Genomic DNA, 18,242 nt, shown 5'->3' with positions numbered 1-18,242 from the left:
ATTCAGAGCGGCAAGAACACCGTAGATTTTATTGAATTATATATGGTAAGGAGAGTAATCGTACTCATCATATCTTATGTAATTGTTTGTAATAATTTTAAAATTTGAAATTTTCTTAATTATTAAACATTTTTATGGGAGCTCGCGAAGCGCGGGCATAATTCCCTAGTAGTTCTCAAAAGATGATAAATCCAAAAAAAATATCAAAAAAGAAGATAAATGCATGTTTGTGTATTAAGTTAGAAGTCAGTTTAAATTCAGAAATAAGGCAGAAGCTGAATTGAAGTCAGAAATTAGTTTAAGTACCTTTAATTATATACGAAAAATATAAACATACGTTATATCATCAAAATATTATATAATATCATTATATAATAATGATTCTATAAAATATTATCATAATACTAATAATCATATCCAAACCTAAGTTAGTGACTAAAAACAAATTCAAATTTAACATTAGTGATTAAAAAGAAAAAAAATTAGCTGAGAGGTAAGTTTCTAAAAAGCACGTAAAATAGTGGAAAATCCAAACTTTGACGGAGCACTTATGAATCTCCTCCTCAGAAACTATGGTTAGTAGTTACAAATACTCCATTGACACTGAATGACCCCAAAAACAAACTAACCAAAAAAATATTAAATTCCCCCATTCCAATTATTTAAGTTCTCTCATGAACAAGAGACTGAGAGAAGACGATTACAATTCACAATTCACAATTCACACACACACAATACATACTCTTGAACCCTAAATCATACAGTATTCATCTTCTTTCCTGGAATCTATACACACAATCACACATATCTATGTATCTTGTTGATGGGTCTCTCTGATTCTCCAAATGCAACAACCCCATGATCTTGATCTCTAAATCCGATCTCGCTATGTCCAACGCCCAATCCTCGTCTCCGATCCGCTCCGATTACAAAGACCTCAACAGCACGAATTCTAACAATTTAATTAGGAGAGAAAGACCCTCCAGGGCCTGCACCATTCGCTCCGCTGCTAGGCTTCACCAAGCAGCTGCAGCGGAAGCCAAACTCACCCAACCTCATAGCAAGAGGAAGAAGAAGAACAAGAGGAAGGATCTACAAGAGGAGGAGCACGAGGAGGAGGAGGAGGACCCCTCTTCGTCGCCTCAGGATGACCAATGTAGCAAGATTATAACTCCGTTGGTTGGGGAGCCACCGCCTTCTCAGTTGTCACGCTGGAGTATTAGGTCCATGTGGGAGTTAGCTTCCATTCTCAATTTTTTCAATGTGAGCTGATATATTCTACTAAAGTTTTGTTTTGTTGCTCATTTTGTTCATAATTCATATTAATGCATTGTGGGATTTTGTAGGTTTTTAGGCCTCTTTTGAATATCAAAGCAGACTTCTCCGTTGAGGAGTTTGAAACGGCTTTGATCACGCCAAACAATACGTTGGCTGATATACACATTCCTTTGTTGAGGGTTAGTCTTTTTTACTGCACCACCACATTAACTTCATTTCCAACTATAAACCTTTTGCTGCACTATGTTAAGAATATATAAAGGTCGTAGCTTTACGACATGAACACCGTCTTTTTCTTTTATATAAATGGAGGAGTCAATGCACATCTTTATTCAATTTTGTGCTTATAATATGACCTCAAGTGTATCTTGTTTCGATAATCAGGGTCTTAATGTATATGGTGGTGTGATTAGTCCCTTCAAAGTTGTAACATGCAATGTAGTTTAAAAATGTTTCAGAAGAGTGCAATATACTCCCAAATATTGGGATCAAGCTCTTTATTATGCTGTTTAATAATGAAGTTTAAAGGTGAAGAAATTTGATTTCCCATCTTCTATTGGAATTTTATTAAGTAAAGAAAGCATGTAGGATTCTCTTACAGATTGGCAATAAGAATGCTGCGCTACTTTTTCTTTGACAAAACCCGCCTGAGTACAGTAAAATTGACATTTAGGTCTCTTAATCAGAATTTACTATTCTTCATCTTTATATAGCACGATTATGGTACCTTTTCTGATAATATGGAAAAGGCAGCGCACTCCTATTATATTCTGTATAATCATAAGTAAATGAGTAAAATTTATGAAGTATAAGGTCATAACTGTAAAAGCAAGACTGCTAGCCATGTTTTTTATGTGTAAATGTGATCTTCTACCCCTGCGGATTAACGAAGGAAATAACTTCGTTCCTTGTCAATATGTAATTCTTCCATTGCTAGGTTTCTGGCATACTTCTTACTACTTGGTCACTTTTGATTATCTGCATGAAGTGTAAGGACCTGTTATTCTTTAAGTTAATAATGACATTGATTTAGTTATTATACTTTGGTGTAAGAATCAATGTACAACCACAAAATATATACTTGTTTAATATATGTATATTTGTATTGGAAAATATTTAATGGCCTATGGCCCTATACAAATGTACATATGCGAATTTCAGAAGACTGTATGTTAGGAACGAGCTTCACAGTGTATAGAAGTAAAGAGTTTGACCTGATAATGCAGAAAATTGTGGAGAAGCAGAGGTTAGCTTTAGAGAGGAAGACATATAGAAGAAACTATCATGTAGTCTAGTAATAGTACTTCTGTGACATTTTTACACTCCCTCCGTAACACGGAACCTTCATTGGCTAAAAAAATGGAAAAGTAAGTAACAACAAGTCATGTTCCTTCAAGTAGCATCGTCAGTACTACGCCCCTTTGACTTGATTTAACACGAGGACCTATTTTGTGGTTCCTAGCTACGCCCCTCTGACTTGATTTAAACACGAGGACCTATTTTGTGGTTCCTAGCTTACAAAACCTAGGAAAAGACAAAGTATAAGTTTGAGGAGAACCAGAAGTTCCAAGTACCAACTTATATGGTACTGTACTTTTTTTTTGTCAGACTTCATTAACAAAAATTAAATCATACCCGTGTACATGGATACCGCCGTAGGCAGGTTATGATAAAGGTTCTGATATACCTCGGCCTGCTCTTGTTATATTTATAAAGATGTGGTCGAGGTTTATGACTTGGTGGATATTAATTAGACTTGAACCAGCACTTGGGACTTTCTTTAGACAAATGTTGTTTCTTCATCTTTTAAAATGTGCATTGCGTGTAGGGCTTGAGGTCGAGATGGCCTAAAATACCCACTGATAAATCTCTCACTTCAATCCATATTAGATACCGTTATTGTTTTCTATTCTTGTCTAGGGATTCTTTAGAATGGATAACGTTACTGCATTTCCTCTCCATTATCTTGAATTGTCTGATCCCCTAGAAATAGTACACAAGTATTTGATTGCAAGGAAGTACATATACCATATGACCATTCGCCAACCAATAGGGTGCTGGTTTAGTACTTGATGTCACGTACTTCCTCAGTATTGTTTAGTTTGAGTAAGGCCAGTAGAAGTGAGTTGCAAATTACTAGCTATTTTGCCAAGAGTTTTCCGGGAATTCACTAATTGTGAACCAATGATTGTTGATGGCATCAAGTAGGTCATGTAGCCTATGCAACCAGTTGATGTGGTCAAAGATGTGGATCATATGTTTCTCAAAAATAGGGTGACTGATGGAAATAAATTGTGCATATCTGCTGTTCAGTAATGACTACGCAAGGATGATAACTTGATATTGACTGGTAAATAATACTACACTAGCACATGAATCAAGAAGATACAAAAAGAAAGAATAGAGATGCCATCTACAGGCTTGAAGGAATAAGCTCACTATAAGAAATTCATGTCTCAGTCGAGAACAAAAATTGAATTATTTAAGATTGTGGAAGGGAAAGATGTTTAATTTCTCAGAAGATTTCAGTGTACTTATAATGATTCTCTGTGATCATTGTTGAAACAAGATATTTTAGTACCTATTCATTTATGAAGATATCACTAAGTGGAATCATGAAGTTACAAAAAACAAGTAAATATGAAGAATACCAGTATTAGAAGGAATCTTGAAGTTTATTAGAGATCACTGGATGACATACCCCAGCCAGAGGTTCCAGTTTATTATATATATGTTGTTCATTTACGATCAACATTGAAGCAAGAACTTTGTTTCTGATTGGCTTATCAATTATATTGTAAAGAAAGTGTGAACCTTCTGGTCCATAATTCCATATTTAATTGGTCTACTCTCATTTCTTTTAGCCAACACACCGAAAAAATTATGTCCAATTATTCGGACAACTACCATACAAAGTTTTTGAAATCTCCAAGAATATAGAGGGATAAAATCTCCTACTTGCATGTGCATACAAGCAAGTAAAGAATGTTACTTGAGAGATGTTGAGTATATACTCAGCTCTAATGCCTTTCTGTTCTTCAATTCAAGCAGACAAGGTTTGTATAAACCCTCCCTGAAAATACTCATTAGTTATTAGCCATCACCTCTTTATCCTGGTCTCGACATCAGTCCCTTGTATTGCCTCGTGCTTGCGATATACTCCGTCGGTCCCTCAGATCTTGAATATATGCCTTTTTGACTTTTTGGCACACATTTTAAGGTGCTTTGACCACATAGCTATAAATATTATTCTTAAATTTTTTTTTTGTGAATAAAAGTATTGATTTAATATTTGTACTCACAATTATTTTTAAAAAATACTCCCTCCGTGCCACCCAATTCTTTACATTGGGTTTGGGCACGGAGGTTAAGAAATATATGTATAAAGTAGTGGAAAAGAGAAAGAAAAATGGGTGAAGTGGTGGGACCCATTGATTTTTAATATATAAAAGAAAGATAGTGGAGTAAATGTAGTGTGAAAAGGGAGGAAAAGTGGGGAAGTGGTAGGACCCATTAACTATTTTAGGAAAGTTTTGTAATGTAAAGAAATGAGTGGGACGTCCAAAAAAGGAAACTATGAAGAATCCGGTGGGACGGAGGGAGTAATAATTTTTAACTAACGGTCAAAGTACTTTAAAGTGCTTGCCAAAAAGGCAAGAGGAAGATATTCAAGAATCGAGGGAGTATGTGATAAAATCTTACATTGTGCTCCCGAGTTGAGTTGAGCTCAAAACAGGAGAGAATAAAAGAGATTGGTGAGGAAAATTTTGATATTTCCTCTCCTACCCGTGCTTCCATGTTATTATTATTAGGAGAGAAGGGATTACAACATAAGAGAAGTTTTGGTGGATTTGTACAACATAACTCTCCCTAAAAGTGGAATAGATCCAGACAGAAAAGGACAGTCTTAAGAATCTTCTTTTCTCTTCCCTTCAAACCTGGGAGCAGACTAGAGATTCATTTCTAATATTTATTCTTTTCACTTCTCTTGTCTACTCATCTCTCTTTTCTCTTCTCTCCCCGAAAATCTTGGGAGCACAACATTAGTCTTTCCTGTAACTTGATTACTTTCTCACCAGATTCCATATATTTATGAATGTCTTGATGCTGCAGTTTAGGCTTACCTAAAGAGAACCTTCAACCATTGTCAGTGATTGCATATTTATGTTTTAAGAATTTGAAATAAAAATTCTTATGCATTCTACCTAGTGCACACAGCTGAGTAGTCTCTAAAAAGAGACTCATCTAACACAAATAAATTATAAAAATAATGAACTTCAGCACTATAGTAAACCAACGGCTACATGTCTCGAAGTGAACAAAGCACTAGCTGTTAGCAGTCACAGAATACGAGTACTTTTAACTTAGATCAGGACTGTAAATACTAGACTCCTAATTTGTTTAATGATTTGGATGAGAGACTGGATTGTAGAAATGACAACCAGAATCGAGTGCTGATGAACAGATGTGACTAAAATTAAATATATGAAAACAAAGAGAGAGTCCATCTCATTAGTGTATGCTGCCTTTTAGTTGACAACTGTGCTTGAATGTATCTTTAATTATGTATGTGTGTGTTTTTTAAGTGTTTTAAAAAAAATTATCGTCGGTAACCTGGACTCCTCACCCCGATGAAACTGATAACGAGGCCCCACAGAGACTTGTTTCCAGAGAGTGATGTTTATAATTATTTGAACATCCTTATTAATCTTGCTATAAATTTGTCATATATAATTACCAGCTTATATCTCGTGCGATGTAAGTTCACTTTTAATATTTGTTATCTTATTTTTTATATTTTAGTATTAATTTTTTGTGTTTATAATTTAAATCACTCAAAAGATGTAATCTTAAGTTTCACATATATTATGAGGCTTATTGATGTATTTGGATTTCTGATTTAAATGTTTTTATTAGATCCGTTGATACAAGTTTTTAGTAAATAGGCCTGTCAAAACATATATACCCCAAGAGATGTGTTTGAATCACACTCCCTCCGGTTAAACCAATTCTTCGAACTTTACAGTTTTGGATGTCCCTCCCAAAACTTTCTAAAAGTAGTTCATTTTTTATAATAAACAAATTAATATCATCCACTATATACATCCACTTTTCCAAATTCATCAGTTAAATATTGATGAGTCCCGCCAGTTTAACCACTTTTCTTATTTTTTTTCTCATCACTTTATGCCCTTTTCGTATCCTCCGTGCCCAACACAAATGTAAACAATATATGATAGAGTTGTGATAAAAGAAGCCCGCAAATCGGCCAAATACTAATTGCTCAAGGCCAACTTTTAATGTTTCGGCTTTAATAACACAAAATATATGTGTGTATGTACTGTTGTTGGAAGATGCTATTTTAAAAATTGTAAAATGAACAAGAGATATGTATAATTTCACTCATGTTAACGTTAGTTGGCGAATCTCTTGTGTAAAATTTGGATTCATATCCATGCTAATATTAAGAATATCCATGAATTAAAATTAAGAATATGAGACCCATATCCACTAATTAGAAATTAATAATCTGAGACTTGGATACACTCTTGTCGTGTCCAACACCTGTACCCAATGTCAGATTGAAAGATTTTAAGTACCAGGAGTATTAAAAGATCTTCCCCAACTTACAAAAGCAGAATTGAGAAGCAGCAACAATGATAATAATCAAATATACTTATAATATGTATACTGCAATGAGTTGAGTGACAGATCCAACTTTTCGATCTGGTCCTAGGGAGAAGGTAAATAGCTTGCCACTAGGCAATTAATAAGTCATGGACTCTATAACTTGGAAGTTTGATGTAGAACAAAGGTTTTAATGTAATACAATGGCAGAAAAAGGGCAAGAACATGAATAAAACCTATCTCCGCTGGGAATCAGCACAAATACACAAATAATCCTCAGATTTTATTCATAATATTCAAATTCTTATTTATAACCGTGCTTGCAAATGTGTGAACAAGTATGATTATAAAAAATTGTATACTATTGACTGCTACCTATAACTAGTACTACTATATTGAATATATTGTTTATAATATTCATAACTAGATAATATAACTCTCAATTATAAAACATACTTAGCTAACATTCCAGGGAGGTACTCCTTATAGGGAGTTGCATAGTACAAAATTGTAAATCATCAATTTTATTATTCTATTATAGAATACATATAAAACGTGCTGGTGATCCGGGCTGTTTCCCTCTCGAATCGTAACCATAGAATACGACCCTAATCGAAATGCATACATCTGTCTCATACACTATGGGGATGATTCTAATATAGAATACTATAATATATATCTATTTTAAATAATTTAACACTTAAAATTAAAGGAAAAAAGTTTATTTTCGAAACTGATTCTACAACAGAATAATTCCGGACAATTATTAATCTATTATAGAATCGTGCTGAATATCGCATAATTTTAGATGATTTTTGGAATAAAAAAATTGTTTAACTTTGTTTCGATGTAATGATTAAATTTTGTAATTATATTCCATAAAAATATAATAGATATACATATTATGTATATATTTGTAATGGTGTGTTACGTAACTCCATATAAGACGGTATGCTACGGAGTGCTACCCAACATACTTATATTTAAATAATAGAATATTAACCGATATAATTATTTCATGCTCCGCCTCATTCTCCTCTCATATGAAATAAACTTTGCCATGAGTTTTATAATAAAGAAGAATCAACAATCCTCGGCAGGAAATCCATATGAGTTAGACTTGAATTTTGCTTCACTAAACCTTTTTAGAATAATGAAATCGATATGATCAACCAAATCTACTTTATCTTGACCTTATTCTCCACAAACATCATCAAGCTCCATCAGTGGCTCAGTTTCCACATTCTTTATGACTTCACTAGGCTCCTACTTCTCTTCCAATGTTGTCCTCTTCGGTAATGTCTTTGAAACAAATGGAATCAAAAGTTTGCTGCATTTTTTCCATCCAGCACCCATGTCCTTTGATAAGTCCAATAGTTTCTTTAATACCAATTTTTCATGTTCATACTCAAGATGAACAATTGAATCATTTCAATAGTACCACTTCTCATATTGTATTATATGGATCTAGTAATGAAAGTAAAAATACCCGGACACGGGTATGGGTATCGGACACGGGTACAGATCCAAGAGTCAGATTCGTAGTTTTAGGATAATTAGGATTCGTGGACATCGATCCGGAATTAGACTCGGGTACGGGGACTTGATACTTAAGCTCCACGCAAGTAAAACTTTATATACCCTGATTTATGGTACATTCATAAAAATAGTGTCTACTGCACATAAATGACATACGCTGAAAATTGAAGCATAAAATCAATAAAACAACATAGAAACAAGTCATTCATGGATCTTGATCTCTATAAACAGGATGAAACAAGACCTAAGTTTTCATTTTGACCTGGAATGTTACAAGGTGAGGTGTCCGGTTGTAATAAGAAGGATCCGACACAGATCCCATATCCACACCCATGTCATATCCGGTGGACACGGGTATAGGCACAAAAATGGAGAGTCTGGGTAACATAGAGTAAAATAGATAAGGCTTGATGATGTGTCTCAAGTCTCAACACAAGATATCTTAAATTAATTGCTTCTGGGGTTTTCATCACTATTTTGTGCAATAAATCAGGAACTAGGATATTTTGCAAGTTTTTCCACCGCAAAAAAATCAGGAACTAGGTGTCTTGTAAGTTTTATAACTGCAGGGACTAGGGACTTTACCGGTGATGGCAGTAAGCTGTCGTTGGCGGCTGGTGGTGGCTGCTGAATATGGCTGTTGGCTTCTGGGATGTTATCCTTTTTTCTTTCTTTGGTTAGATTGTAGGCAAGGTATTTGATAAGAGTGGTAGGTGAAGGATATATGGCTTTTGATACCACTTGATGTAGACAAGGTAGAAAAAGCGTAAAAACAGGGATAAAACCTATCTCCACAGAGATTGGGCAAAAGCACAAAGTAAATACTCAGATTTAATTCATAATATTGAATTTTAATTAATAACAATGCTTACAAATGTATATATAGATAATCTCATACTTGGTTAACTGTAAGATTCTAGAAAATTGCATACTATCACTAATTGATTACTACTATATTTAAATTATTATTATAATATTCATAACTAAATAATGCAACTATCAATTAACAAACATACTTTTATCTAAATAATCATATAAAATATTCTTAAAAAAATATAAAAATCTGAACTCTAATTAGAAAGTATGGTAAATACCAGACGACAAAAACCTGTAAAATTAATTTCATAGAAGAATGCACATGGCACGCTATTACAGATTAACCAAGATCTGGTAGTTTTAGTGTGAGCAGCACACAAGTTAAGTACAGAAAATTGGAAGTGGGTCTAGCCTTGCACAAAGCATTATCCTTTAAAATCAGGATTTTCTGCAAATTATGCAAAAATAGATGAGTACAACTCTTGGCATACAATTTTAAAAACTGTAGAAGCAAGGCTGCTAACCATTTGAGGGTAGTAAGGTGAGCCTATGTAGGTCTAGAGAAGAAAAAATCATGTTTCCTTATCAATCTGTAATCTACCGTTTTGGTTTCTACTGTAGTGCTTAATTACCTTTTATCCCTCTGCATGATATCTGATATATTTTTTTTTTTAGTAAAAATCTATTGTTCATGAGATTTGTAAGCTTTATTTGCAGGACTAGCTGATCAGTTTATGGTTACAGTTTGGCATATATTGAATTTCATGTACATTTTTTTTACCATGCCATGTATGTATATTTTTCATGTGAAATCGTTAACAGTGTATGTACTTGCTTGTGCAATTTATTTTCATCTGCTGTTTTTCATCCTTATGCTCATATTATAGGCGATCCCTCCTATTACTCGGATGGCACTTGGGCAGAATACTTGGATTACCGTTCTCTGTAGAAAGTTAAGGGATTGGTGGCACTGGGTAAACCTCAGCTCCTTGGACTTGGTAACTCCTTTCATTTGTAATATATTTCTGTACTGTTGTTATGTTGGATCTCTCCTGCATTGCAGGTTGCAGAAGGTGAGCTACCAATAGTTGCATCTCATGGGTAAGTATCTTTAATTTATCTAAATATTTTATCTTTTGTGGATCTGATGTGTAACAATGTTTAGTCATATTGGTGGATAGAGCTGAGGTTGAAGCTTATAATACACTTGATCCCGGTGTCCGCGTATTGATTTTAAAAGCCTTGTGTGATATTCGTGTTGAGGTAATAATAATTACTCTTTGCTTTTATTTTACCTATTTTTCTTATAAAATTTCATCTTGCTTGTACATAATATCTGGTCTCCATCAAGGCATATTGTGTATTGCTTTGTGTGTACCAGTAAATCTCTTTATGAGCCATTCAGAAACTATGTTATGTTATGCTTACGCGTATGCAACTTTACTGTGCTTAAGTATCACCTTGATTATGTCCAACTGATAGTTTCTGTTATATGTTGCCTCACAACACAGAGCTTAATATTTCTTTTATTTCCCAGCAAGAAGATATTCGCAACTATATAGATAATTCAATAAAGGAAGGGGTTCAGCTTTCAGCATTTCGTAAAGAACGTATTGGTGGTGATTCTCGTGGAATCTTCTATTGGTAATTCCTCACGCCGTTATAGTTATTACAAGTTCCTTTCTTTGGGCATCTCTGATCTATACTCCTGCTGTGTCGAAATGAGTACTAGACTACCAGTATATCATATTGTCATTTCATGATAAAGGGACACCATGGACGATAATAGATTAATAGGTATGATATAAGATTGTATTGTACCTAGCCTTATCTATCAGCTATATCTCAATTTGTGTAGGTATGAAGATGATTCTGTCATTGGTCAGCGTTTATACAGAGAGGTCAGAAAAATTGAGGTGAAGAGAGGAAAGGGTAAGAGTGTACAACCCATTTCTAGTTCATGTTATGAGTGGGAGACGGTTGCAACCAATTTGGACGAATTTCAAGAAGTTTCCGTAAGTTTGTCATGCCTTATCCCCTGTTCTTTGCACATATGCTTAAATTCTTGTTGTTTTCCATTTACCCTTTCTTAGTGTGCTCGGAACATAGGAGTATAAGACTGTATAAACATACTAGAACGTTGATGCGGATATAGCCTTATTTTCTTAAATCTTTAAGGTGTTGGAAGCCTATTTTGGGGATACAGTTTGTCGCTGACCAAATGACCATACTACAACCCTACCTTTAACTGTATGTCTTTTCTTGTTTCTGGGTTCAGTCTTACTCCATTGCATTACTAAAAGATTGAGGAACTCTGTACATTTGTAAAAAGAAAGTTGTTTGATACATATATATGATCTTCTGACTTTTTTACAACACATAATTGCTAGAATCATCTACTTGGTTAAAATAATATTTGTTAAGATATCCTAACGCTTGAAAATGATATATTTGTATATAGTTGGTGCTTAGATCATGTGTACTTTTTGTTACTAATATTTTTTGAAAGATTACTAGTGGATAGAATTGTGACATTGGCCAATGGTTATTCAGTTTCTCCTCACACACACACACACACAGATATATATATATATAGGGTAGCACTCCATAGCATACCCTCTTATATGGAGTTACGTAGCACACCATTATAAATATATACATAATATATATTCTATTATATTTTTTATGAAATATAATTGCAAACTTTGATTATTAAACCGAAAACGAAGTTACACAATTTTTTTATTCCAAAGATCATCTAAAATTATGCAATATCTCAACATGATTCTATAACAGAATAATAATCATCCAGAATTATTCCGTTGTAGAATCAGTTTCGAAAATATATTTTTTTTAATCAAATTTTAAGTGTTAAATTACTTAAAATAGATTTATTTTATAGTATTTTATATTAGAATCACGTTTTATATGTATTCTATAACAGAATTTATAATAAAATTGATGATTTATAGTGGCGCGCTGTGTAACTCCATATAAGGAGTCCCTCTCTTGAATGTTGGCCTATATATATATATATATATATATATATATATATATATATATATTTATATATATCCGATTTAAAAATTGGCAAACTGATACATATCTAAGCTTTATTTTCTACTTTTTAGTTCCTACGTGAAGTAATGAATCATCTGAATATAGTGTTGTGAAAAGCGCAAAATAAAATAAAACGCAAGCTCCAATTTTGAAGCGCAACTCGCGAAGAGCTATTACTCACGTGATTTTTGTCAAAAAAATAAATTATCTTTATAATTACACAATTTTGAGAATGTTACTTCTAATATTAGTTTTAAACATAAATAATAGCCTCAAACATAGTGGAAATATCACATAAAAATATCATACTATCAATCAGTAACATTTAGTATCTTTGCAAAACGAACATTGAACTTTTGACTTGTCTTTCTCCACTTGATTTTCATATATTCATCCAATGCCAACACTTTGAGTCATCTTTAACTATGGCTCAAGTGATCAGTTTCTTTTAAGAGAGTAATTTCTAATGGGAATTTAATCAAATACCTAACAAACTTCGAAAATAGTATTTAGAATTCAGCACATATGCTAAATATTTAAGACCCGGGTATCAAAGAAAAAGTGTTGACAGAGACAGCTGAAGAGAGAAGGTTGAGAGAAAAAGGGTTTTTTTTAACTTAAGGGTATTCTAGTTTTTTTTTTATACTTTTGCGAGTTTTTGCGCTTTTTAGTGCTAGTTTTTGCGAGTAATCGTGAGTTAAGTGCGAATTATAGCCAATTTCATAATCGCGCTAAATCGCTCAAACGCGATTAATCGCGATTTTAACAACACTGTCTGAATAGATGATGAGATCTCAGCAAATCGACAATACACTGCTCAAACTAAAGCATAAAAAAACTCTAATCTATGAATTTGGGGAAGATGCAGGAAGTTGATTCGCTACTCTTACAACTTCAAATATAGAGAGAAGAATTCTAACGCAGGACAAGATCAAGGGTTTAATATTTGGGAAATAAATTGCAGATAAATATCTCAAAAGAAACAGTTTTACTTACAGAGTTCACATTTCTCAGATGAGGTTTTAAGTCAGATCTGATTAACAATAAGTACTACAAAAGCCAATGGACAATTACCACTGGCTTCGAAGCTAAGTATCTTCCTGCTAAAAACAAAAAGTAATCCTTATCTGTATCTCCTTCAAAATAATCTACTATAGAAATAAACAGAGGTAAGACATCTTTTATGACTACTATTATAATTCCAGAATAATTGTAAAAACTTACTTACCTAATATGACTAAACCACATAATCATTTACCGTTAATGTTATTTTTGTATATATCACTTTTGTCTATGTTAGATATATTTGGATCGACACATTCACATCATAAGTGGCTCGCTAACTGACGGCTAACACATTACAGGGAAACAGCTGTCTATAGCTAGAAAAGAATAAATTACCAGTCAGTATGTGGTAAAGAGATTGAAAAATACTATATATTTCAGTTTTCAGAATATTAGTAATGACAGGAGCTAAAATATGTGAAGTAAACGATATTCCCACCCAAAATCCTGTTTCAATGCTGAGAAGTTTTGAGTTTAGCACATTTGGTAATTTACAAGGGAAAATAGACTTTTTTGTCACCCAACTTATTATGTTTTTAGAAACTTACCACACAACTAAATTTTTTTTCATTTTACTCACTAATGTTAGGTTTGGATTTGTTTTTAGTCACTTAGGTTCGAATATGATTATTAGCATTATGATAATTTTTTGTAGCATCATTAATACATAGTGATAGTATGTAATATTTTGATGATGTGACGTATATTTATATCTTTATATATAGTAATAATAACATAAAATGAGCCGATAAAATATTAAAATCAAGAAAAATCATAATTCATTAAATCATCAATATGTAATCAATGACTTCAAACAATTCATCCTCCCTCGTAAGAGAAAGTCTAATTGAGTGATACGATGCATCATTTTTCAATATTAAAGTTTCAATCAACCAGTTCAGCTTAAAATCTCTCTTAAATTTATCTTCATAAATTTTAATAACTTTATCTTTTTACAATTTCAAGATAAAGATAAATAAATAGAGAGGAAAACTTAATCTTCGATGATTGACCTCTATAATGCATCATTTTATATTATTATTATTATTCGCTCCATCCCTCTCATTTGTTTACAGTTTTTCTACTACTTAGCATGTACTTTAAGACTCTTATAAAACATAGTTCATAACTTATTTTTGAGATTTTCTTTTTGGGTATAAAAATTCAAACACTAAATTTTTATTTGGAAGAAAAAAATAAAATAATTTATGAAACTACATCTTTTAGAAGCCGTAAAATGTGTGTCAAACTCTTATCACCCAAGGTAAACGATCTTGGGTACATAAAAAGTACTATTGATAAAGATATACATATATCAAATCATTAAAAATATTACAGATTACCACTATATTTAATAATGCTACAAAGAATTGAAATAGTGCTAATAATCAAAACCGAACCTAACTTTAGTGGCAAAAGAAAAATCCGAACCTAACATCAGTGAGTAAAATAAAAAAAAATTATAGTTGGGTGGTAAATTTCTAAATACACAATAAGTATAGTTGAGTGACAAAAAAATCTGTTTTCCCATTTTATAATACATCTCGGACTTCGGATTGCTCAACTAAACTGTCCACTCCGATGTTTTGGGACTTTGGTGTTTCACATGTGAAATTTTGTATAAATATAAAGTGAAAATTTGGTACTTGCTTTGTTACATTGTAATTTGCACAGACCAATTGGCATGCTCTTCAGTTTATGACTAGCAGATCGACTCGGTGGCTGAAAGATAATTTTGTAGTTTGTTTTGGTGTCTGGTTCTTTTGCTGTTTTCGTGAAATTCAGTGTATTATTTCAGGAGAAGCTTTTAGCAAGCAAAAATAGGACTGAAGCTTCAGTTGGAAAGAAGTTATACAATGATATGCTTCCAGAGATTGAGAAGGTCCACAAGGTAATTTGGATAAAATATTTTATTATTATCTTTGCAAGTTCCCCAAGTTAACTTAACATTACATGTTATTACTATCTCAATATGTATGTGGATGTGACTAGATATATATGATTATTGTTGTAAATTGGTGGTTGTCATGCATGCAGAAAAGAGAAAAGCTGTTGAAGAAACAACATAGACAAGCTCTTCTTCTTGATAATATGATGGGTGTGGATGGGCTTGGCCTTGGACGCTCCCTTCGTGGTAGAAAACCTGTATCATATACTTTTGGTAAGGCATATAATATAAACCTGAGGTTAAGTTTCTTTTATGGGTCTTAATAATCCCAGGACGGGGACCATTTCTTTCCATTTGCAATCAGTTAATCATACTTAGTCTTACAAAATAGACCCATGATATGTAGTTCATTTTCAACAAACAATTAAAACCTCAGTCTCCCAAGGTATTATTCATCCTAATGGAATGAATCGAACCCTTACGAGATCTAGTCCATGGGATACCTTAAGTGTTAACTGTAATTTAAAATTAGCACAAATTGGCCAATATTCTGGCGGTCCAGGAATTGTTGGTCCTATGAACAAACATAGCAGTAGTGCATTTCTCATTTTCTGTGAATTTCTTAAACAAATTCTTAGAACTTTTGGTCAGCAGTCGGTTTATGGAGAGTGTGCTAACCGCACCGTATGGAAGAAAATTTTTGCTACTATGAACACATATCACAACACCATCTTGCTTCTCCAGTATTTGCAGATTTAAATATTCCATTATAATATATTTTATTTTTTGTGCAGATGATTATGACCGATCAATAAATGAAGCTATCAAGATAACCAAGTATGCATCTTATCTATTATTTCTTCAACTGAAAAACACTCCTTTCTGCATAAAGGATTTCTATTGGCTGCTTACTATTCCTTGTGTTCCGCGGGAATATCATGGTATCATTATTTGACATGACACACAAGTATGATTTGAAAGGGACCGGCTTTTTGGAAAATTATAATGTTCTCTCCCTAGTAAATGTTTTCATGAAATAGACCAAATAGTGGCAAGTGTGTCATGAGTTGCATTCCTTTCTAGATAGACATTTGCTTTCCTATCTAATTCATTGGTCTTGTGCAGAACAAAGCAGTCATCTCCTGAGCATACTGTCAGAAGAGAAGGTTTGAGAAATGATACATCTTTAAATGGTAGTAGATTGGGTGGCCCTTCACAAACCCCTCAACCGGAGTCATTCAGTGCGTTATCGCCAAAATCTTCTGATTACGAAAAAAGTGATGATGAAGATAATTCTGAGCCACTAGATCGCGGGTACAGTATATTTACTTCTTGCTTTCATTGTGGTAGGGTTCTTTTCTAACTAAATCTTCTCATCTGCAGTAACCGACGCAGGCAGAAGTCTCAAAGATTTTCAGAAAGAGAATTTGCTGAAGCAACCTCAAGCCACGAGGCGGACTTTGACAGCGACGATGATATAGTTGGGGAGGTTGTGTATGACGATGAATATTTGAAGAAACGGAAAGTAATGAAGGTATCCAGTAGCTCTGAAGGAGACGAGGAGTATCTCTGGGAAGGTGAACATGCTGATGAGGAGGAGGAAGAAGAAGAAGAGGATAACCAGTCCTTGAGTATTAGTGATGATAGTGACGAGCGTCCACGATTTAAGAAACTACGAGGCAGAACTAGACGGGAAACAAAGTTGAAGTCAGTTCGTGACATGCAATCAGGTCTAAGACGTAGTAAAAGGGCTACTAGAAACCGTATTGATTATAAACAATTAGAGGGGTCAGATTCAGAAAACGAGCCTCCAAAATATGAGGAATTTGATGCACAAGACAAACAATATCAATCAGATTCTGAAAGTGAGTCCTTGAATCGTGAAGAATCAAATTCACTAGAGGACAAGCACATTAATGCATATGAAGGTGCAGAATTTTCACTGGGTACCCATAGTGAAGATTCAGAACCAAATAAAAATTACGAAATGAAAACTGAACCACCTGTCAGTGAGAAGCCTGAGTCAGTAGAAACAGAACAGCTTCACGTGCCTTTAAAACCTCATAGACCTGATCAAGATGGGTTAGAAGGTGTAAAGAGAAGGCATTTTCTAGATCTAAATGAGCTTGCCCCAGGGCCTGGATTCGACGATGGTCCCAACTCATCAATGAAAGACGAAGATATAAATGACTTGTAAGCAGGTTTCCATTGAGAGCTGGTTGTATGTTAATTTATAAATTTTGGTTAACTACAGTAGAAGTAAAAATTAGGTTCTTCTATTGCGAAATTTAATGTGCATGCCTTCCTGCATATGTTGATCGCTGGCACTATGACGCGCAATGTGGGAGTGAGAAATTACTTGCATAAAGAGATGTTGAGAAATCATGTAGATTTAGCTAATTTATCATCTTTTTAGGTTTAGCACCACCCTAGAGTCTTTGGTTTTGTGCTGTTGAGCCAGTCACCTTTGGTTCTGTGTTCACTGTGTACTGTGTAGTTTAAAATAACCCTGTAAACTGAAATTTTGTTCAGTCTTTTTTTCCCCTCCTTTTTACGATTGGATGTTTTGTGTGCTGCTTATATTCATGATTTTAGTTGTGGAAAATGTTAGAGCACTCAAATTTATTTCCGAAATGAATTTTAAATGTCGTGTCATAATATAATTAGTCATAACTCTAATAAATATAATGGACTCTAACTAAGAAATCCCAAGCTGAAATTGACATGTAGTTTGGCAAAAATGTTGGGTAGATATTGTTGAGTTTTAAAATTTTTGAACTTCCAATTTCTACGTTTTACAAATGTGTAGTCTTATTATTTGTATTTTCACAGATTTCAAAGAAATAGAGTTGATAACTACAGGGGATCAAGTCAGTACGTAATTCTTTTCTCTTAAGAATTAGATTTCCAATTCTGCTGTCTTCCTCCTAAAAAGAGCCTAATATGATGAGGCCTAGACTTGGGCCTT

General features: G+C 33.5%; 1 protein-coding gene across 1 annotated transcript; it reads left to right on the top strand.

Annotated features, from left to right (window-relative positions):
* The first annotated feature begins 581 nt into the window (after nt 1–581).
* LOC108192545 (DDT domain-containing protein DDR4) lies at nt 582–17,828 on the top strand. The gene is made up of 12 exons (XM_017372368.2): nt 582–1,263; nt 1,347–1,457; nt 10,149–10,235; nt 10,325–10,362; nt 10,443–10,524; nt 10,799–10,905; nt 11,120–11,276; nt 15,185–15,277; nt 15,424–15,547; nt 16,069–16,111; nt 16,400–16,588; nt 16,658–17,828. The coding sequence occupies exons 1-12, from the start codon at nt 859–861 to the stop codon at nt 17,469–17,471; spliced, it is 2,250 nt and encodes a 749-aa protein (XP_017227857.1). The 5' UTR covers nt 582–858; the 3' UTR covers nt 17,472–17,828.
* The last annotated feature ends 414 nt before the right edge of the window (nt 17,829–18,242 follow it).

The sequence above is a fragment of the Daucus carota genome, chromosome 4 (genome assembly GCF_001625215.2).
Source record: "Daucus carota subsp. sativus chromosome 4, DH1 v3.0, whole genome shotgun sequence".
Lineage (NCBI taxonomy): Eukaryota > Viridiplantae > Streptophyta > Magnoliopsida > Apiales > Apiaceae > Daucus > Daucus carota.
Note: the sequence above shows the minus strand (reverse complement) of the source record. Positions and strands in the feature narration are given on the sequence as shown.

Excerpts from the sequence above, each read along its gene's own strand:
- LOC108192545 (XM_017372368.2), top strand. The coding sequence starts at position 859 with ATGATCTTGATCTCTAAATCCGATCTCGCTATGTCCAACGCCCAATCC. Across the intron at positions 1,458-10,148 it reads TACACATTCCTTTGTTGAGG|GCGATCCCTCCTATTACTCG; the intron begins GTTAGTCTTTTT and ends CTCATATTATAG. Across the intron at positions 15,278-15,423 it reads AGATTGAGAAGGTCCACAAG|AAAAGAGAAAAGCTGTTGAA; the intron begins GTAATTTGGATA and ends TCATGCATGCAG.